General features: G+C 41.2%; 1 protein-coding gene across 2 annotated transcripts in view; it reads left to right on the top strand.

Moving 5' to 3' along the window:
* Plcb1 (phospholipase C beta 1) overlaps positions 1-22,973 on the top strand; it is a 660,438-nt gene that overhangs the window by 584,974 nt on the left and 52,491 nt on the right. The window contains exon 32 of one of the 2 annotated variants that reach the window (XM_057780533.1): positions 8,415-8,532. The exons of the other annotated variant lie outside the window; for it this stretch is intronic. Within the exon in view, the coding sequence (XP_057636516.1) occupies positions 8,415-8,513 (99 nt within the window). The 3' untranslated portion in view covers positions 8,514-8,532. The remainder of the gene's footprint in view (positions 1-8,414; positions 8,533-22,973) is intronic. 2 annotated transcript variants of the gene reach the window in all.

The raw sequence follows: 22,973 nt of genomic DNA, 5'->3' as shown, positions 1-22,973 counted from the left end.
AAAGATCTAAAGTGTTCCTAGGAATTCTTAGTCATTCCCTTGTCTTTCTTAGTGTGACCAGGAGCCAAGATAAACTTGTTCTTCCGTCTGTGATGCTCTTCTTAGGGCCATCGTGTTGTGAGTGGATTTGAAGGTAGCCTTTGAAGGTTGTTGGTTCCATGTCAAGCCAAATCACTTAAGAGTGTCCTTTGAAGCTTAAGAGTGTGTTTTCAGAGCCATTACTTCAATAATAAAATGAGAAATCGCATGTGAAGTCAGCCATAGTAGCTCACAGCTATAATCCTCGCATTTGGCAGGAGGAGGCAGGAGGATCAGGAGCTTTTATAGGTCACCCTTGGCTACAAGCCATCTATGTAAGACACTGTCTCCATCAAAACAATACAAAAAGTCACGTGAACTCATAAGATACAAAGCAAATGAAAGAAAATGATAACAAAGGCAGGAGGAACATTAGTCAGCTTTCCTCCTCTGCCACCCAATGCCTGAAACCATCAGCTCAACAGGGGAAGAGGTTTATATTGACTCACAAGCTCAGGTTTTAGATTCACATTGTCTGACCCTGTTGCATTGGGCCTATAGTAGCACACCAGGTCATGGAGGTAGAACATGGTAGAGGAATTGTGTTTATGCTTAGCAACAAAAGCTGAAACATAGAGAATAGACCAAAATCTCAATGTTTTTTTTCAAGGGCAAATTCCCAGTGAGCTCATCTCTTCCCAATAGATGCACTTTAAAAAAATAATAAATTGAGACAAGCTCATTATATAGCCTAGTGACAGCAGTCCTCCTGCCTCAGCTTCCTCATTACTGACTATAGGTGTATAAGGTACCATGCTCAGTCCTGCGTCCCTTCTTAAAGGTTCTACCAACTTCTTGGAGCACTTGAGCCATAGACCGAGCTTTTATTCGTGGGCATCTGGAGACACTCCTGATCCAGACTTGCAAACAGCAGTGATGAGCAATAGAGGGAAATGGCGAGATCAAATGTGAGCTGGGAACTGAAGCCCAGAAGAGCAAGGGTAGGTTAGGAGAGACCAGGGTTCCTGAGCAGAGCTCAGTGCTCTGTCATTGTAGGGTGTGGACCAGAAATAGAAGAGTACTGCCTTGAAATCATCCCTCTGGAGTGCAGTCCTGGGAGGGCTTTGGAGCTTGACATCGATGTGAACAAAATTAATAAGAGCAGCGACAGAAGAGGAGAAACTGAAGGAAATGAAAACAATCAATAGTTGCTCTAAAGCATGTCCACGGAGTCAGGTTCCATTCAGTGAGTCTAATGACAAGGCAGAGTGGCTTTATGACATCGAGAAATTTATGTACTGTCCTGAGTCGATGACAAAGAACTGGAGAGCTGGCATCCCTCCCATGAAAACACGCCCAGAGTTCACTCTCAGTTCTGGAGGCTAGCAGTTTTCTCAAAACAGGGACAGAAGACATTTCTAATAGAACCTGCTAATGCATAGCCATTTGCTTATAGCAAAAATATCACTGCATGACATCTCTCCTCATCTTCAATGTCTTTCAGTGTCTTACTGAATATACGAATTCGCACTCCCCCCCTTCATTTATGTAATAAGGTCACATGGCAGTGTCCACACTCATGGCCCCAACATAGAGAAAGCTCTTCAATTGGCCCTCTTTTATCCTAATCTACGATTTTGAGATGTTCTGAATTCTAGACTTACCTGCATAATGTTCTTCCTTGCTGATAAACATATTCTTGTCTTTTAAAAGTCAAAGGAAAGTTAAGACAAGAAATTTACCCGATGGATGAAAGCCAACAGTACTTCAATGGCAAGGCATTTCCCTGGCCCAGCAGAGAGCAAGCTGCTTTGAAGGTTCATGCAGAGTGGAGCTTTGTGAAGCCTTCAGTCAGCAGCAACCTCAGGCACCCAATGAACCCAAGTCCCCATGTTCTTACTAATTTGCACCAGAGCAATTGAAGTAGAGTATAATTAATCAGAAACAGCATCTTCAGGTTCCCGTTCCTATTTGCCAGGGGGCATATGATCGCCCCCACCCGCCCCGTGGAAAAGCTTAGTTTGAACTGCCCCACGTGTGACTAGAAGCAGACACCTTTGGTAGGCAGAATTCATTTTTATTCCCATTATAAAGAAGTACAGTGCGTCTGTTCCATTGGCGTGCAACTTTTGAGAGCACTGAAAAAAAAAAAGAGCTGTTTGATCCTTAAAGGCAATTTATACAACAAACAAATATTTTGACCCTGGATTTGACAGAAGATCAAGTTGTCCATTGCTGTACCCGAGTCCCACTGAGACTTATTAAGTTACAGACAATAGACATTTTTAAAAGGTGATGTTCTGCTCCTTTTCTATGGAGTTCTCAGTTCCCGAGAAATATTCAGATGTCTTTTCTGGCGGTCAACTGCTTCACTGAGTCCTTAAATGTATGTCTTCGATTGTGTCTAAGATATGAATTATTTCAAAATTCAACCACAGCATCCGTCAGATGCTTGCAAGAACACTGCTCAGGCTTCCAACTCAGTCACATAATTGGTTTCCTTGGGATTTCTGTACCTGGGTTTGCCAAGCCAATAAGAAAGAATTAGTGCATACAAAACATGTTGGAAGCGAGTCAAGAGCTCAGCTACAACTACCAGGCAGCCACTGCCCATGTCGACTTAAGCTACAAGTTGTGTTGATGCAGAGGACCCTTCTGCTCTTATTCCTGAGCGTTTGAAAGAGGTTTATTCCAGCACGTTGCCCTCAATCTGTTGCAGATATCCCAGTGTGTATTGATCACTCTGCGGCTACTGGCTTTCGTAAAAGGAATCATCTTTTGGCAAGACTTTTTAATGAACTGTCTGCCTGACCTCATAAAACAGTCGATAAATTCATAATTTCTTCTTTCTCTGACATTAATTTGTCTTTGATATTTCTTAGGCTATGGGTTTTCTGCTTTAATTTAGCTCTTCATCAAGAGAGAATTCCAAGAAGCTTTAGGGCATTTTCCTTTATTCTCGAAGAGCATCTCATTGTGGGGCCACTGCCTCTCTCTCTTTTCTCAATGAGGGGAAAATAGACAGATTTTCTTCATTTCTCCTCTGACATCTCTGTGAGTGGCTCATCTAGGGCATGACATCTCTGAGATGGAGCCCTGGATGCAGCTGACATTTGACCTGGAATTCACAGGGGAAAGGCTTAACCTGGGGATCTAAAGTTAAACCTTTCTTCAATGAATTCATGTATATCTCCTTTCATCTTTGTCATTTGATGGATAAGCATGAATTTTCCCTGCCAGTATCAATTAAAACCCCTTTTGGGAATGCAAACTCCTTAGTGGGAGCCAGATGCCTTTGGGCCATGCCTTCCTCATTGTCAAATTTTGATTAACCCACACAGTAGTTTGGTTTTATCTGTTCTATATTAAATTATTTTTCATTTTTTATCTATGTACAGCATTGTGTTCTTAGAAAACAAATATGATTATCCTTTATTTTCTTGAATATAAAACTGAAATGTGTTTATTTCCTTAAGGAATATACTAGGCTATCAGGACCATTTTTGACTCTCTTTGTCCCATCTCAATTTACTTTTGAAATCTATTGTGATCATAAAGACTTCTTAAAATTAAAATAAATTTTAATGAAAAAGCATCAATGTCTCTGGTCACTACTCTAAAATACAGTAAAACTAGCAAAAAGTGTTAGTTATACACCTCACTGATACGTAAGGAGTGGTTCCTCCAGTGAGAGCAAAGGCTCTACAGAACTTTCGACCTAATTTTATACTGTGTCCCCCCCAGTTTTTAGATGTCCTTGAGGGAGGAAGACACTGACAATGATATTGGCATGAGATGATCATAAAGATGCTTAAACTCACAAGAGATGAGACTAGTGTATGCCATGCCATCAATGCTGAGTCGTTTTCATCTTCAGGCTCACAGCCTTCTTTGTCCAACATTCTTTAGTTCAAAATGTGTGCACGAGAATCCATATTGCCTTCCTTCTGCAGTGACATTTTCACTGGGTATAGAATTTTGTGTTGGTAGTTACTTTCTGGAAGCTCATTGGGAATAAAATTCTGCTGCCTTCCTGCCGTGTAATTAAGTGTTAGTGTAGTTTTTAGACATGGTTTGTATTTCTCCCCTTTGACGTCATTTATACTTTTTCCTTTTATCTTATACGTGTTTCCATAATGTATCTGTATGTTTGAAATGGCCAGCCAGACAGACAAGCCTAAAAGTATCTGTGTTTGAAGTATCCAGACAGATAACTTTAACTTATCTCGGTGTTTGAAATGGCCAGATAGACAACTTTATAATGTATCTGTATGTTTTAAGTGGCCAAACAGATAATTTCATAATGTATCTGTGTGTTTGAAATGGCCAGACAGATAGCTCTATAATGTATCTATGTGTTTGAAGTAGCCAGACAAATAACTCCATAATGTATCTGTGTGTTTGAAATGGCCAGACAGATAACTCTATAATGTATCTCCGTGTTTGAAGTGGTCAGACAGATAACTCCATAATGCATCTGTGTGTTTGAAATGACCAGACAGCTAACTCTATAATGTATCTCTGTGTTTGAAATGGTCAGACAGATAACTCTAATGTGTCTCTGTGTTTGAAATGATCACATAGATAACTTTATAAATGTATCTGTGTATTTGAAGTGGCCAGACAGATAACTTTAAAATGTATCTGTGTGTTTGCAATAGCCAGACACAGAGCTTCATCTGTTCAATCAGAACTATCAGGGTCACGTCAGCAAACAGTGGCTTCTAGTTAATGTTTTCCTTCACTTCTAGGATTTTATTCTGTGTGCATGTTTGTACATATGTCTGCATGCATGTGCGTGCCCTCATACTAGTATACACACACATGAACAAAATAGACTCTATTTTTACCCCCCTCTGAACTTAGGATATTTTTCATCTTTTTTATTCTGTACTTCCCTGTGGACAGTTTATTTTTTGTTGTTGTTGTTTTTGCTTTTCCCTGACTGTCTTTCTGATGCACTGGCTCTACCCTGCTCATCCACTAGTTTTAACTCCTAAGCTGTGTGCTTTCTTTTCTTTCTAGAAGTTCTATTTGGGTTATTGTCGAGTCAATGGTCTGGAGGCCATGGCTATCTGTAGGGAGAATTCCCTGTGACTTCCCTGACTCTGGAGAGGACTCAGATTTGGGGTACAGGCTCTTCACTCTTCCAAGTTTCCAGAGAGGAATCCAAATGCTCCAGTTTGAACAAGGCCCACGGGGGCAATGCAATACATTTGGATTTCAGTTGCTTGGGTACCTTGTTCCTTTCAGTTGGGCCTGGTCATTCCTTAAGATTAAGTGTTTTCTAAAGAAGATAGTTTTAAAATCAAATCCTAATTGTTTCTGTTTTCAGTGAGAGAGACAGCCTAAGCAACCCAACTAGCCAATTCTTGAGACAAAATGGTCCATCATAGCAGTGTTTAATGTCTGGGTTAGTCCCATTTCCACAGAGATGCAACGTCTGCGGGAAACTGCTTGTGCATGATGGGGAATTGACTTGCGCAGTATAGACTTTAGCTTCACGCAGTCTTACAAAGCTGTTTTCCCCAGATAATACAGGCAGAAAGTAGGAAAGACACACAAGTAGGCTTGAGTCTAAACAGATAAATGTCTGAAGCCAAGTCACCAAAGAGCCCACGGTTGCTGTCACAGATGCCAATGTTTTAAAACCACTGCTGAGCCTCAGTGACCCTTTGGCTCTCTGGAACTGAAAACATAGAGGGCTTTAGCCGTTCCCCTCACTCTCGTTGGAGCATTACCGCACAGCTGCCCATGCTGTGCACAAGTCAGAAACTTTCGTGTTTATAAATTTTCAATGTCTCTTGGAAAATTGGACTATGTGATTATGACAGAAACATACTGACCAATCTCTGCCTGTGAAGTGGATACCCCTTAAGGTGGTGTGCGCTGGGCTGCTTCACAGATTCCTGTTACCATCTGACTTCTAAAACGTGATGGATTTGAAGTTTAAACAAAGCTGTAGCATAGATTCACTCGGGGGCAGTTGATGCTTCCTCCCTTTCTCTCCCCAGGTAACTTCCTTCCTTCCTTCTTTTCCGGATTTTCCCTTCCTGGCAATGAGATGATGTGGGAATATGCAGTTAGTTATATTGAATTACGTCAGAGACTCCAGTGGAGTACTCTCTACCTGCTAAGGAAATGGTCTTGAGTTATCGTTCTAAGTCTTCTCACTAAGTCACGGTTTAGCATCAGGCATTGACTGAGAGGTGTTCCATCTTTCCACATATACATACACAAAAACCTACACATTCAGGGACAGGAGCTTTGGCGCCCCTTGCAGCTTCCTATCCTGTGTTCGTGCCACCATGCATCTTTGCCTGCATTTTTCTACTACTAATTGGAATATAAAATCTCGATATATCTCTAATTTTTGAGTCCCTTTTTGGGGTACAAGGGATAATGAAAATTACCAATACATACATATTAAACACATTTAAAGCAAAATATATAAAAGTATAGTTGATATCGGAAAACTATTGCATGATTTTACTCAAGTCTTTGGCATTTTAAGGAGGAAAATGGTGAAACTCAAATCGAGATACATATTTAACCATTTATCCCAAGAGTCTATCTTAAAACTCTTGAAATCCTTCGTAACTCAAACTGTGAGTTTTTGACCAAAGGAAAGGCTGTCATTAAAGGACCAGTGCAGGGCCCTGTGCTAAGAAAATTGTACAAACTTCTGCCCGACACAGGAGCAGAGCGGCTAACCGTGAGAGTTCCTTTCTCTGTTTCTTGGGTTATGCCTCTGGGGTCAGTGTAGTCAGTCAGCCGTGGGAGTCGCATTCACACATTGTACATGAGCAGCAAAGATCAGTTGGCACAAGCCTCCTGAATTTATTTAGTCATTACTTGAATCCTTGATTCTCATAAGGAAGTTTTGACGTTTCCATCTGAAAGGTTCACACAGCATTTTTACTTATTGCTCTTTCCCTTTGACAGAATCAGAAAACCCTAGAATTTGAAATCTAATGTATTAAGATGTCACGTACTTAGTCATGACAACCATCTTACCTGGACTTATAATGGTTTCCCATTATACACATTATATTGCTGGGTGTTCAGTCACAGCCTGTTCCTAGTCTGGCAGCTAGAGTCAGCCTTTAAATCAAGCCACTTCTCTCTTTAAGGCCTTGTGATGGCCTGTTTCTCTCACAATAAATGCTCGCAAGATCCAACCCTTGTTCTGTATCCATTCTTCGTTTCTATATGGATCTACCACTGTTTGGCCATACTGGCTTTTTCGCTGAGCCCCAATAAGCCAGCCAGTCCCACCTTGGGCCCTGGATAGACTGGACCTCATACTTCAAGTGTTTATTGAGCACTGTCGCCTGTATTTCAAGTCAAATCAGAGATCTTGAGGAGATGTTACACGATCACTCTGCTTAAATTTGGGACCTGGCAGGATTGGAGAGGTTGTTAAGAATATTTGCTGCACTTCCAGAGGACCCAGGTTCAAATCCCAGCACCCACATGGTAGTTCAGAGCTGTTTGTAACTCTAGTTACAAACCCAGCACATCCTGCTGGCCTCTGTGGTCACTTGGCATATACGTGGTGCACAGTCATACATAAAGGTAAAGCACCCATACATAAGAAGGTTAAGAAAAAAAATCTTAAATTTGCACACTACCACCAGCTTCCATTTCTGATCTTATTTTCTCCTAGACTACCACCTACTCAGTCAGAGATTTCTTTTCTAAGTCTGGTTGTCCTTCCCCAGTAGGGTGTGAGCCGCCAGGGGACAAGCGATCCTTCCGTTTGTTTTCTCCACTTCTAATTGATGATGCCCGTGCACTGCACTCCAGAAACCCAGGAATAATGCTTGCCCCATTCTTGCTGCTCAGTAAATATTTTCACTTGTTTGATATAGAACAACCCATAAATTTGCATGCTGCTTGACTCAGGGGCCACCATGGTCGTCACATATAAATGCTGCTGAAGGGAATTCCAGGAAAGAGTTTTGAATTTTTTTATGTACGTGGAAGGATAATTAAATTGACTTGGTTTTAAAACAGTCTCTCTTTGGGGATGCAAGTACAGCATTAAAACTCCACTCGCTGGGCTGCCTCGTCCCACTGAACAGCTGTCAATCAACATCATCTTTTCTCAGGTCTCTTGGCGGAGTGGGACACACAAAGTTGCCATCACATCCAGCATCTCATCCCTGGAGAGGATGGGGAAGAGTCAGGAAGTCAATTAGCAGTACCAGTGCATTGGTAGCCATCTGGGTCCTGTGCTGCCCTGCAGGTGCTGAGGGGTGGTGGGTGGTGTTAACACTGCTACTCCAGATGCCACATCAAGGGACCACCCAGACCTACATTTGAAACACCAGGTGACTCAGAAAGCCATTTCCTTGCCATAGAAATGACAGCCTCCCTTTTTCTCCACACAGGGGGAAGGCTCCTCCTCAGTGTTGTCGGAAACTTGCCATGAGGATCCCTCTGTTCCCCCCAACTTTACTCCCCCCAACCCTCAAGCTCTCAAGTGGTGAGCGCCGTCCTTCTAGCCAGGTAGGACTGGATGGGAGGGCCCCTTTGAGAGAAGGGTGGTGTGTGGCCATCCCCTGTGCAGGCAGTGTGGGCTTGCCTAGCTGGTCGTCGCCCTCCCTCCTCCACAGTCTCATCTAGTTCCTGCGGAATTTCCGGCACATCTGGGATGGCTTCCTTGGCCTTTCCTGTACTCCTCTGCTTTTGATTTCTACATCTTTGCGTTCTTTCCAGTGCACATAAACTCCCTTTCTTCGTTCTTCTTCCTCTTTCTTCCTTCTGCTTCTGGTTTACAGAATTGGCTTCCCTTTTTAAACTTACTTTTTCTTTTCTTGCTCTTCATCTGTTCTTCCCACTTTGGAAGTGTATTTTCAGGTGACTCTTACTGTCCCCCTTTCCTTACAGCCCCAAATTAAAGGGGAGTCTGTCAGGGAATCATCTTAGTCCATTCTACTCCACATCATAGTGTTCCTTCTAAAAATTCAGCAAAGTTGATTTTATTATCACACGACATGAGTTAAGAGGACAGGTCATTACCTGGTCCTGTGGAAGCAAGAACACTAGATCACAGCCCTGCAGGAGGAATACTGGCTTATCAGCTGGCGACCGGAGCAGACTGCACATCTGAACTTTGACCGGGGACTTGCGCTTGCAGCTGTGTTGTGACAATTCATTGCATTCTTTACACTAATCCGAAAACTGGTCTGTCTGTGCCATTGCAAAGCATGTGTGTTTGGAAGGAGACATGAGACATCCTTGTGATTAGAGAAAAAAAAAAAGGTCAAATTTCTAACTGCACAATAGCCCAGCTAATTATGGCTGACAACATCTTATTGTGCACTGGAAAATAATTAGTAGGGAGGATTTTGAATGTGTTCAATACACATGTGCACACACACTTTCGCTCTCCCTCCCCCTTCACACACACACACACACACACACCATGCTATATGTTTGAGGTGATGGGTACGCCAATCACGTTATCCCGATCCATAAATGCCATATGCCTGTACTGAAATATTATACTATATTCTATGAAGATATTGTGGTAAGGAATTAAAAGATTAAAAAATAAAGTGTATTTTAAAATAGAACAATGTTTTCTTAATAGCAAGATGCTTTTCTGATGTAACAAAAATAGAGTTTTTGAACGAAAATATTTTTCTTGAAATATTTGTTGGCCTATGATGTAACATAGTATAGAAGCATGTCCAAAAATGGCTGCAAGCAACTACTTCCTGAGGAAGGGAGGTAAGTCCCTGCAGGCCCTCTTCACCAGTTGCTCAGTGCCAACTAAATCTTCAGGGGTTTGTGAATTTAGTTGGGCATCTTATCAAGTACACATCCTGATCCAAGAGGTCTAGTTGGCTACAAGAATCTGTTCTTCTAGCCAGTCCTCCCATTCAATGACTAGACATCCACATTGCCTGTGACCATGTTGTGACTGTCAGGGTTCTAGAACATTCCTACATCCTGTCTTAAGCATATGGAAAAGCCTCTAAGCTGCCTCCATACTTGGATTATGTTTTTTTATCTAACCATATGCTTGGCCCATTGATATCATTATTTTTTTTCTTGGTGAGTGAAAGGAGGGAAAGGTAGAGGGAGGAGGAGGAAAAGTAGGAGGAGGAGGAGGAGGAGAGAAAGAGAGAGTATTTTAGAGCAAAGTTACAGCCTCATCATCATTTCTGACTTCCTCTCGTCAGTGACAACTATGTGACCTGTGATAAAGCTCATTCCTGGAGAGGAGGAGGAGGGTTGGCTTATACTGATTTCCATGTTGTACCTTGAGCCACAGGGGAGGTTTGGAAACACCCTCCTCATTTGGGTCTGAATGTTAAGTCATCTTTTTGGTTAGTTTGCTGCTGCCTGGTGGTTTTTCTTTTGTGGAGGGAAGGTACCAGAGCACACGGGTGGAGGTCAGAGGACAGCTTGCAGGAGTTGGTTCTTTGCTTCCACCCTGTGGGTCCCAGGGTTCAAACTTGGATCAAGCCTTGGCATCCAGTGCCTTAAAGCTGAACATGTCACCGGCTTCGATTTGAGAGCCATTGTGAAGCATTCTATGCAATGACTAGAACTCTGGATTCTCTCGAAAGATACAAATGACAGTGGCCCAAAGAATACAGGATTATTTTCAAAGCAAATGCAGAGACTATACATGTTACATTTTCTCCTAGTGTTCTGTTGGGCTTATTGCCACCCCTTTAACAACTTTATTCCCTTCAGATTAACAACTGCGCTTCCTGCTTGACGCAGAACAACAAAACAATCAACCAAAGTAAAACACACAAAAAGCCAAAGTGATGTATCTTTGAAAAGAGTATTCCCATAGTACCTGGACTTCCAAAAAGATATCTTTAATCACATTGGTACTTTGCTCCCTTTAGCTGCTCAGAGGCAGGGGTGATGTAAAAATAAACCAACCTCACACTTTTCATGGAAAATAGGTCTCACTGCTAAACCAGAAAAAAGCTAATTATAGTATTTTATAGTTTAAAAAAATACAAATTATTCTTATGTAAGGGTATATAGTTATTTTTGTTCCAATTTTAATTTTCCCAAAATGTTTCTTATTTTTTACTAAACATTTCTACTTATATACAGCAATTGTAAATGAGCAAATTAATTAGAGCTAGTAGGACATACAACTCTCATGCTTATGATACGAAAAATGTGGGTCCCTAGTGTACGGGTATGCGATAGCTGAGGTCCATGTTTTTAGAACGGTGAGTGCACACTTCCTTCACTGATGAAAAAGTACACTCTTTGATATTAGCTGAGCTCAATAGGTGGCGCTGAATGGGTAGACCAGACTTCAAATCCTTACAGCTTGTGTTTTTAGTAGTGACAAATCACTGTCTAGCAAATTTTCAAGGAAGTGTCTGCTCCTGTTGTATAGAATCTCTACATAAGAAACCTGGCAGGACCAGGAGAGATGGCTCAGCAGTTTTAGGAGGTTATTAAACTCTTGCAGAGGACCCACGTTCCATTCCCAGCACCCATGATGCCAAGCAGCTCACATTTGCCTTGAACTCCAGCTCCAAGGGGTTTGACATTTTCTTCCAGACCCCAAGGGCACCTGCGTTCGCACATACACAGACACTTACATAAACCTTATTAAAATAAAGTGAGTCTTTGAAAAAAATTAAGGATCTATAGAATGACCCACTTCTAAAAATACTAATGGCATTACCTTGGAAAAAATACAACATAATGACAAACATTTATTAAGTACCTGCTGTGTTCTAGACTTTGCCAACAGGGAACACAAAAGAATAGAAAACATAGCTCCCCCATGCTTTGGCATATTAAGAGCCAACTAATGGCAGTAGAAAGGTATTAAAAGTTATCCTAATTGAAGTAATTTTAAAGTAGGTTTTATCCCACGTTCTCTGTTGTCTACACCTTCTGATCACGTCACTTGTACTGGCTTCTTGTTCTCAGTGTTGTACCCTTGAAGAAACGGAGGTTTGAGAGGTTAGTGACCCCCCACAACCTCTTCTCACCATTTAGCATATGCATATAGGTGCTGACTTCAAACCAGAGGCTAAATGGATTTGGTTTCCTTGGCATCTTACTCTTTCTTCTGTCCCTAATCTCTCCTTGGTGAAGTCTTCCACATCCCTAGCGCTCTGTAAGCATTCTTGTTAATTAAGCTTTCTTCTAAAATATCCCAGAAAGGAGCCAGTATGTACCAGGAGCTAGTGTCTGTAAGGGGCTACTGTAGACCAGGGGCTAAAGTATACTAGAGGCTAGTGTATATGAGAGGCTAGTGTGAAGGTTGTGCTATGGGCACAGTTTTATTTGTTAAGCAGTTGGCTTTCATATATCTTTGATGTTCTACTTATTATGCCCTAGTTTACACTGGAGGATACTCAAAAAAAAATAAAACTATCTTAAAAGAGAACCATCTCCTTCTAGATTCTATCTAAGTATCACTCACACAGCAGGAAGCGGCTTCTCTGGAGAGTGTGACCCCTCACCCTGCTCTTTTTCTTTGGCAACAGAGGCAATATAACTGCTTCAGGTAACATTTAGGAAGATTTAGACAAGAAATAAAGGAATTTCTCTTGAGAGTAAGGATGTCTAAGCCCTTAAAGGGACCTCTAAGGTCTGCAGTGTGTCTTTGAAGGCCTTTGAATGTGTAAACAAAGAATCCTTTCACCAACAGAAAGTTCTGTGACCTTTGTATGGTCTCCTTGGAGTCTGTGACGGAGATGATTAATTAAAGACAGACATTTACCACTAAAATAATAGGCATGAGATTCAGAGAGCCGAAGGTGTTGGAGGACTCATTAAACAGTTGCATAAATATCATGCTGAAAGATTTAATGAGTCCATAGGGTCACTGATGGAGCAATGAAGCCTCGATGGCCTAGAAAAAATAAATTAGAATCGATAGTTTTCTTCCAGACTAACCACTGAGAGATGGAGTCTATAATTATACCTTAATGATGCGTATTGGTGTTCTCATCCTGGAGAAAATGAAAATAGCTTGCTTTTAGTTTTGTGCTCGTCAATAATAAAAGTTCAGGTGTCTATGCTTGGTTGTCTGGCTTGTGGGAACTGTGGTTCTTTTACAGTGATACAGTAGAGTGAACAATGTCCACTGTTTTTCTTTGTTAATTCAGCTGATAGATGCCTATTACATAGCAGGCATTAAGCTTTGAACTGGGAAAATAGAAAGATGCCTGGCTACCTTGTGTCCATTGGTTGATTGTCTACCACTGTGTAGAATCCAATAGGACTTTCTGCAGGGGCAAAAGCTAGTAATCCTGAGTGGTCAGTGCAGTAGCCACCACCCACAGGAGACTCCTCATTATGTGGAAATTTTTTATTCAATTAAGTTTTTAATTTAATGATTACATGCCTGATTTTCAGTGTGTGGGCCACTTGCCTACAAGGGATTTGCATTGGTAAAACCCACTAAGATTATCATTATAAAAAGCTGTTTGTAAACTAGATGCCATGGTGGCTCTATGTGTAATCCCAGTGCTTAGAAGACTGAGGTAGGAGAATCACCTTAAGTTCAAGAGAAGCCAAAACAAGCAAAAGCTTTTTGATAGCGGGAAAGAGCAAGCAGCTACTTGGGAAAACCAAAACTACAGGAGGTGTCACCAAGGTGGCAAGGTTTGAACTGAGACCCAGAGGACTGAGTTGAAGCTTGAGGAAGAGGGGCAGACAGAAAGTGATACCCACAGCTTTATAAAAAGCCTTAGATATGAGCATCGTGTTCATGTCATGCAGCTAAGTTCGGTCTCACCATTTGCTTTATGCGTCTACTCAGGCATCCATAACAAAAGACAGACCAGAACTCCAAGAAAAGAAATCTATTTCTCCATATCAGAGGGTCTGTAAGTCCACAGTCAACCTGTAGGAAGGTTTCTGGTGCTACTTCTTTTCCAGGCTTACAGAAAGAGCCTCTCCACTGTGTCTTCATGTAGCCTTGCTTTGGCGCAAACATGGGGCATGGCCCCTGTTGTCTGGTTTCTCTTCATCCCAGATACAGTCCCACTGGGAACTGGGGCTTCAGTATGCAAATTCAAGACCACACAATGGAGATGACAAGACAGTAAGCAAATGTCTTCCCAGTGATTTGCTTTTCATAGAGAAGGAATGTATTGTTCACATCCAAGTCACAAAGTTTATAGAAATCTCTCACACCTCTAGCTTCTGGTGACTTCAGTCACTGTTTTAGAGCTGTGCATCCATAAATAACATGCTAGAACATCAACAGGTGTTAAAAAACTCTTAAACCAATACGTTCACACACATCAGGTGCATTACGTATTGTTTAAGTTAACATTATTTTCCTTTTATTCTTTGACGACAAACCACTGGCATATGGAAATCAATTCTCAGGTTTTTTTCAAGGATTTTTGTATTGGTTGTTAAATATGGCTATTGTTAAATTTTTAATTTCATAACGTTATAATTAAAAGAAAAACTAATACCCCAAAGTTATCACTTTATTTTTTATTTTTTTTTTTTTTTTGATTTTTCGAGACAGGGTTTCTCTGTGGTTTTGGAGCCTGTCCTGGAACTAGCTCTTGTAGACCAGGCTGGTCTCGAACTCACAGAGATCCGCCTGCCTCTGCCTCCCAACTGCTGGGATTAAAGGCGTGCGCCACCACCGCCCGGCACACTTTATTATTTAATAGCTCTCAGCATCACCTTCCTAAGTTTTTGTGTTTGTAGGATTTGTATGCTGGTTATAACTGTTTTTTCTCTCTACCCATCATTCAAAGTCATCTATATGATTGTTAAAAATTGGACATAGTATAAGAACTTATAACCATGAAAAATACCAAATTCTTTGAAGAGGGCACTTCTTTCTGAAAGAGCCCCTTGTTAAACACATGCCAGCTCAGCACTGGCTCAGACTATGGCTTTTTGGCCCAGGGTTTCTCTTGTAATTAAATAGAGTTCCTGTTGGAGCACGCCACTGTAGGAAAATGATTATTGCTTGTAATCTATGTCTGTTGCTCATAATACAATACATGGGCTACATGAGTTGTTAAAGGGTTTACTGGCACTTATGGTTCTGATCTGAGGTCCAGAGGCCACATTTGATGATGACTTTCTTGTTGGCAGAGTTCCAAGGTAGCAAAATGCTTCACATAATGAGAGACAAGAACAAGCTTTTAGAGCAATCCTGCTCCCTGCCCCCACTTAGGTTAACTCATTAATCCATTAATCACATGAGTGCATTAATCTATTCATTAGGGCAAAGCCCTAATCACCTATTAAATGTCTCACCTTGTTCTACTTCTTACTGTCTCATAATGGAGATTAAATCGCACCATGAGTTTCACAGGGTACAAATCACATTCAAACCACAGCACCCAGTCATTATCAACCAAACAAGATTTCCTATTGAATTCTATTACCTTTCGTACTCTTCTCATCCCACAGCAGGGAGAGGGGTCATAGTGTCATTTTGAATAGCCATCTCCTAGATAAGCAGAAGGCACTATTTGGGGGAAAACAAAAGAGCCCCCTAAAACATAAGTCCAGCCTGATAACAGTTCTGTAACCAGCCCGCAATGGCTCTACCTGAAAATTGAGCCAGCTGCCACATTAACAATCCTCCCAACACTGAGGCTCAACTCAATCGTGGCTGATGCTAAACCAACACGTTCCTGGTTCATTTCACAGTGTGTGTGTGTGTGTGTGTGTGTGTGTGTTCAATCTTTCTAAAAATCTTTTTTTCTTTCTTTTTTTTTTTTTTGGTTTTTCGAGACAGGGTTTCTCTGTAGCTTTTGGTTCCTGTTCCGGAACTAGCTCTTGTAGACCAGGCTCTTTCTAAAAATCTTAACTGGCAATAAGTGAAGCTGAATGGGTACTGGAGGAAGAAGCTATTCAGGGATAAAATACGACTTTCCTGTGGGAAGCATATCTCTCTAATACCACCCTGCTACATCATCTTTAAGCAAGTCAGGAGATGTTCAGACTTTAAAAAATGAGTTTCCATTTGAAAGAGTTCATCTTCAGCCTCTTACAGAAGCGAAGGCGAAGTCACTCTTGTGGGCTCTACAGTGTAAGGTACAGGAAGTTGAAGTGACTTGTTCAAAGTTCCATAAGAATGAACTTTGAACTTCCTCATCTTGGCCCTGCTCTTTGGATCTACTCTGTGTCCCAAGTGGAGACCTGTTGATGTCTTTTTGGATCTTGCCAGCACATTGTAAGGTTACAGGAGGAGGGGTTCAAGCAGAAATCATTAAATGATGTAAAATTTTCACCCTACCTCCATGTAAGATTTGCATGCATAAAACATTGGTGGAGATAGGGGAGATGGAGAACCCTAAGTCTACCTGAATTTATATGCCAGGATGCATAAAATCCTTCATGTGTTTTGAAAAAGAGAAAGAACATTAAAAATATGGTAAAAAAAAAAAAAAAAAGAAAATAGGAAGGAAAAGACAGAAAGGGAGGATCTAGAAGGTAGGAGGAAAATCTAGAGTAGACGGGGGAAACAATCGTAAAAATCAATGTATCAGCATGACGGGAACTGCCCACCGTGCCTGAAGCCATTGTGTGCTTTCTGTGCTAATACGCGCTCTCCAAGAGTGGGTCATTTATGCAGAAAATGGTCTATTTGGCTGACACTCTTGAAGGCTATGAAGTCCCAGAATGCACCACTAGCTTCTGCTGAGCACCCACTGAGCCTCTCTTGAGGCAGTCTTCACATAGCAGGATGGAGCCCAGTTGCCAGAGAGGTGGCTTGTGTAAGAAAGCCACCCCAGGGATAACCCACGAATCCGTCAATCTGTCACTGCCAAGTATCCCATCTCCCACTGGGAGCAAATTTCAAAGTGAGTTAGTCACTCAAACTATAGTCACCAAAGACTGTTCCTTGGTGTCAGTAACTATGAGATTGTCAGTAACCGTTTCTGAGCAATCAGTAGAAAGTAAAAATGGTGTCTTCATAACACTGGTAGGATCAGGAGGAGGCAAGAAATGAAAGATAGCTTGTCTAACATGCTTCTGAAAGTTTAGACTGAAGGAAGCCAAGTTTTAGACAAACAATGAGAAAGCAAAGGAAATAAATAGAGGGATACCCAGTTCCAAGAAGTTAGGAAGTACTTACAATTTATAGTTGAGTGTACTTTGACATGAGGAACTAAAGGAGATGATAGCCATAGAAAAGACCAAAGAATATTTTTCACCTATTTTCCTGACTGTAGCGTGATTTTCTCCCCCTCCACCACCATGAGCAGTATTTTAGTGAATATACCGCAAAACTATGGTGAAATAGAGGGATAAGCACCCCTGAAGACACCACTTGAACACTAGGTTGTTTTCTTATGCTCTTTAGTGCCTTCTGGTGATAATCTTTACATAATGATCTCCTACAACAAAAGATTACAGGACCCGCCTGGCTGCTCTATTAAGGCACCCACTACCCAATCGGCTGCCAGTTCTGGTTTCAGTCCACTCCACCTCCAGGCAGAGGGAAAGCATTTTGCACATAATAGGCTCAGGTTTTCTTCCCTTAAGCTGTAGCTTTACCCCTGAAGAGGGGTTCTTCTAGGGAAGGATGGAGCTCCGAAGGAGAAGATCTCAGTCATGGGATCTACATTCTGAAAAACAGGACTGCAAGAGTTTTCTCTGAATTCCTTTTGAGCCTTCCAGCCCAGAAGCCAGGCCTCAGAGACTAATCTTACAACCATTTCAAAGACAGTGAAGCTAAGGACAAGGGAGAGAGAATGAGAAAAGCCTGGGCCTTCCAGCTGCAGAATTGGAAGAAGAAGGGGAGGGAGAAAACAGAGTAGGAAGTATGGTTTTGTGTATGCCTCTCTGGCATTGTGTATTTTTTCTCTGGAAAAATCTGGACTGGCTCGTAGCTCTCTTATCCTGTTTCTCAGGAGGGCAGGGAAGTTTTGTATGCCACAGTAACAGAAAATGACATTCTGAGCATGCTACGTGAAACCTAGCAAAAAGCAAAAAGCAAAAAGGGACATGGTGACAGCTTGGTGACCCATGTCAGTTCTGCCCGACCACAGACTCACTCACACAGTGCATTCTGACACTTTCTTGATGTCAGGCCATGGGTAAGCCTAGGCCAGTAGTGAGATGCTGGGCCCTGAGAGGACAGAGAAAGAAGTTTGGCCGGTCAGAGTGTATATAGCATGGCTCTTCCTTGTAGGTACCCTGAGTTCTCTAATAGGTTGCCCTCCATGTGGGTTAGAAAATAAAAGAGAGGGACAGTTTTTAGCTCATGACACCGATTCACACAAGAAACAGGGGAAACCAGTTCTGTGGGGAGCAGAATTTCAAAGCAACTCAGGAAATTGTCTGTTTCCTCTGGCAGATAGAAAGTAGGTGGACACCTCTTTCCCTTCGCTGGATGCGTGGCCCTCGCATCTTCAGGGAGTATGCTGTAGGGACCTCTATGCTGAGACTGAAATCACAGCCATTTCACAGGCAGGCAGCTCAGGGGCTAGGCCAGGTGCAGGCAGCTACTTGAGTCGATTGAAAGGGAATTGGTCACCTGGGAGATTTCTAACCTAATTTCAGATCTCCCGGACATCGTGTCCTCTCGTGCTCCAACACCTCTGTGACAGATAGACGTTTGTAATGAGGTGACTAGCAACCAGCTTCATGAACGCTGGGTCCCTCGGGAACAAGAGGCATATGGCTTAGGTGGCACCAGCCTTTTCTTGTTCTCTCTTTTAATTTGTTTGTACTTTCATAGAAAGGTTTGGCAGCATTTTAAGAAAAGGCTTAAAATATCATCTTTGTAGAAAACCAGTCTCTTTCATTGCTAAAAGGCTTGCATTTGCTAAGTTGAAGTCAGAATTTTTTTTCTAGTTTTGTGATTCTGTTTCATACTTAAAAACTCAGACTGCCCTAATGGTATCAGCTCTAAAATAAAATGCTGCACACACAAACACCATCCCCCTCATCAATCAGAAAGGAAACATTAGGAGGTAGATGATAGAGCTTAAAAATGAATAAATAAAAGATTTCTATTAGAAAAGTGGACTAACTCTTGACGGCTATTTTGTAGTCATATTCCAGCAGATATCTTCTAGGAAGAGATGAATACACAGTGCGTGGCCGCTAGCAGGGTCCAGTCAACAGCAGAGCATTGGACACGGGCCATACATACTCCCTGTTGCCTGGTTTGGCTTACTCTTAAGCTCAACGAGATGTTATAGACATGTATTTCCCCCTTAAACTCTGTGCCTAGATGCTCACAGCTTACCCTGCAGGTTTGCCATGTTTAGAATCTGTAAGTAGCATTTAAATCTTACTGTGGACACTGAAACATGATCAAAAGCTGCTGTATAAGACTTTACAAGACTCCAGGAAGGAAAATAACATAGGGTGTCCTCAACTGTGTTGTACTTTGGTCCTTGTCTGAATTTTGGCCTTGAGGACATTCTGCATAAGCATTAGAGTTAAGAGAATTGAAATCCTAAAGGCTGCATACTAAAACTTCCAATACCTAGATATCTAATCTTCTAATTACAATTCTTACTTAGGAACAAGTAGAAGAAACTGGTTTTCCTTATTACTTGTAATAAATGGCAGTTAATTTAAAAGTAGCTCTCCATCCATCCAACAATCCATCTATTCATGCATCTACAGTGTTGCACTTGAATATGTAGTGATACCTCAGTATTAATACTCATGAGAAACTGATGGTGGGACCACTCCCAGGTACTAAAATCTATGAATTCTCGTGTATCTTATATACAGGGATGTGGTGTTAGAATTACGCATAGTCTTCCATACTTCCATGTACTTTGAGTCCCTTCTGAGTCCTTTTTAATTCCCAATGCAGTGTGCATGCTATGATGGTGTTCTTGTCATTGTTTACAGACTAATAACTAGAGCAAACATTTAGACATTGTCAGCATAAGTCCAATTTTTCTTTCAAATGTTTCTTTTAAAAAATACTTATTTGTTTTATGTACAAGTACTCTATTTTTATGTCTTTCTGCCAAAAGAAGGCATCAGATCCCACTAGCGATGGTTTTAAGCCACCATGTGGTTGCTGGGAATTGAACTCAAGACCTCTGAAAGAGTAGCCAGTGCTCTTAACTGCTGAGCCATCTCTTCAGGCCACTTTCAAACATTTCTGATCCATGATTCCATGGTTGGTTGAATCCGTAAATGCAGATCCCTTTAATACAGAAGGTTGATTCGTGTGTGTGTGTGTGTGTGTGTGTGTGTGTAGACATAAAGGCATGACAGCTCATTGCTTTGCTCAAACTCTGATAAAAAAGCATCTCTTTTAGTACTCAGAACACATAATTAACAAAATCCCATGTAGTCAACACTTGCTCTCCTTGAATGCTGTACCACATGCAGTACCTTTTACATTTGTCAATCTAGCAAGCAGATTGCCACCTGGGCACATCTCACTGGACCTTTCTGCCTAGCTGCCCCCAATCTAGTTATCTGAGTACAAAGCCCAGCTTTTACAAATTCTGTCTGTTTTACTTTAGATCTTCCTTCGCTTCCCTGTTGCACAGTTGCCTGACGAGAGAATGATTTCAACATCTAGCGTTGTTTGTTCCGGCGGCTCTTCACTGTGCCTTCCTTTATTCGTTTTTTAGCTGCTGCAAGTTTATAGTCACAGAGAGGAGGGGCAGCTTATTCATTCAATGCTTGATTGTGTGTCTCTGAGGCTTTCTTCAGCTTCACCCTCTTTTCCTTAAGAGAGAATTTCCCCACTGGACTTTTGGTCATGTCTGGTATTGAAACTATTGCTGTGTTCTTATAGACATAAAAGTTTGCTGGTGGCCTGAGGTAATTTTCATTTATAGTCATCTAAAAAAGAGATGAAGGAGGTATTACTAGGCCTGCAATCCTAAAATAGAAAACTACAATAAAAGACTCAGAGTGTGACCTAAGCAGAGCTTGTCCTTTGATTTAGCAGAAATGGAAAGAGGCCAGAGTGATCCACTTGTGGGGTGGTGAGGTCAGGCGTGCTGTCTTGCTTCCAGCTTTTATGTCTAAACCATTGCCCTACTCTCAACCATTCTCTTTTCCCAAATGTGTTTCCATCTTGTGAGTTTCAGTGTGCAACATGAGGGAAATAAGACCTAGAAATATCTGACAACCTAAATTTTATCTGTTCATCACAAAATTCACTTACTTGCTAGACATAATTTAAATAAAAAATACAAATTCTATCTATAGCAGCAACAATATCTGTAGATCTGTTTAATAGAAAATGTTATATATGTTTATATATATTTATATTATAAAACAAACCATAAAATATAGAATCATATTATATAGCCTTTATAAACATTCTTAGAAAATCTTGTGTGTTTCTATAGGATAGATTTTGAGAAGTAATATTTAGTGATTCTCCAAAAATGATAATGAAATGCAAATAATCAAAGGATAAAAAAGAGGAGACAAATATGTATAGGAAATTACTAAATAATTATGATTAAAAACAAATGGATACATGACAGTATGTAGCTACGTTTCCAGGAGACTAGGGGGAAGGGTGCCCAAAGATGGATCCCAAAGGTTGCAAATGTTACTGAGATATGAGAGAAATTGCTTTTACAACTCCAGGTACAGAATAATTATCAAGATCCAAAGTGAGTATAAAATAACAGCAACAACAACAACAAAAGATCCATGTTAAAGCCCCAAACAAGAAAATCTGCAATATCACAAGCAAGGGACAGTTTCCAAACATTTCCAGAAAGATGGCCGTCCCTGGGTATATGTTGAAAGCTAGGATGGGGTCAGCTTCTCTATAGTTAACATGGAGTTAAGACAAGCAAAACCCATCTCCAAATTTCTGAAATGATTGACTGGAGAGTTCTGTGGCCAGACAAGCGGAAGAGTTGATTAAAAACTCGTCCAGATACGAGAAATGCCAAACAACCTATACATGTTACCAAAATGCAAGACAAAGGATGTCTGTGCGTGGTTGTGTTGACACAGAAAAGAATGAATAAGTCGGGAGGTCAGAGGTGTTTACTCACCAACTGAAGACGTGGTTAGCATGGGAAGAGAGCTGAGGTCGGGGTAGGGGGTCGTGGGTGCTGTACAGCTCTCTGTCTGTATTCATTGTTGACTTGTTTTTCCAAAAATAATATGTTTACTCATTTTCTGAATGGCTTGAAATGCTCTTAGTTTAATGTAAAGATTCTATTACTAATAAAAGTTACTTTAAAATGGGAGACTGCTGGCAATCCTAAACTTTTCTCTGGGTGCACATCTGCATCTATTTCTTCTTAAGTGGCCTCTTTCTATTTCTAACTTTACAGAACTCCAATTCAGCCTAACAGCCGCCATTATGATTCCTTGATGGCATCATGTTTCTGCTAATGAGTCCTTCAAGCTTGATTGGTTCTTAGGAGAGTCACAGTGACACTGCAGTACTCCTACCGTCACATTTCCCACAGCATAAAATTCCACATCTGTTGCTGATGTGATCTAAGCATAGGTTTTGAACTAATGTCTGTACATTTTTTCCTATAAAAATCATAACTACCTTAATGCTAGGTAATGTTAACTTTGTGTGGTGCTTAAACAACCACTTTAGGAAGTGATTTTGGTTATGAAAACATATAGAGAGACAGATAAAGTTCAGAGTGCATCTTAAAATGTGTCTGAACACATCAACAGAGGGAAAGAAGCAAGGGATGAGAGCAGCAGCCACAACGTGGGAGAAGGGTTAGCTGGCTTCCCTCTTGAAGGTACTTTGCTGAGGTGAAAGAAAAGGAAATGTAGCCAGCATGATGTGGCATAAGACACATCACCTAAAAATGGGACCCTGAGGAGCCAATAGCCTCTAACCATGCATCAATTAAAAAACAAAACTGCATTATAAGGAATTTAAGGAAAATATTGTTTTCAAGGCATGATGTACTGCAAAGAGAAAGATGGTTTTCCCTGAGAGGTCCTGAGTTCTAGCTGCTCCTCGCAGAACCTGGAAGTCTGAACTCATCCTACTTTGCAATCCAGTACTTGGTCTGCAT

Source organism: Chionomys nivalis, chromosome 9 (assembly GCF_950005125.1).
Source record: "Chionomys nivalis chromosome 9, mChiNiv1.1, whole genome shotgun sequence".
Classification (NCBI taxonomy): domain Eukaryota; kingdom Metazoa; phylum Chordata; class Mammalia; order Rodentia; family Cricetidae; genus Chionomys; species Chionomys nivalis.
Note: the sequence above shows the minus strand (reverse complement) of the source record. Positions and strands in the feature narration are given on the sequence as shown.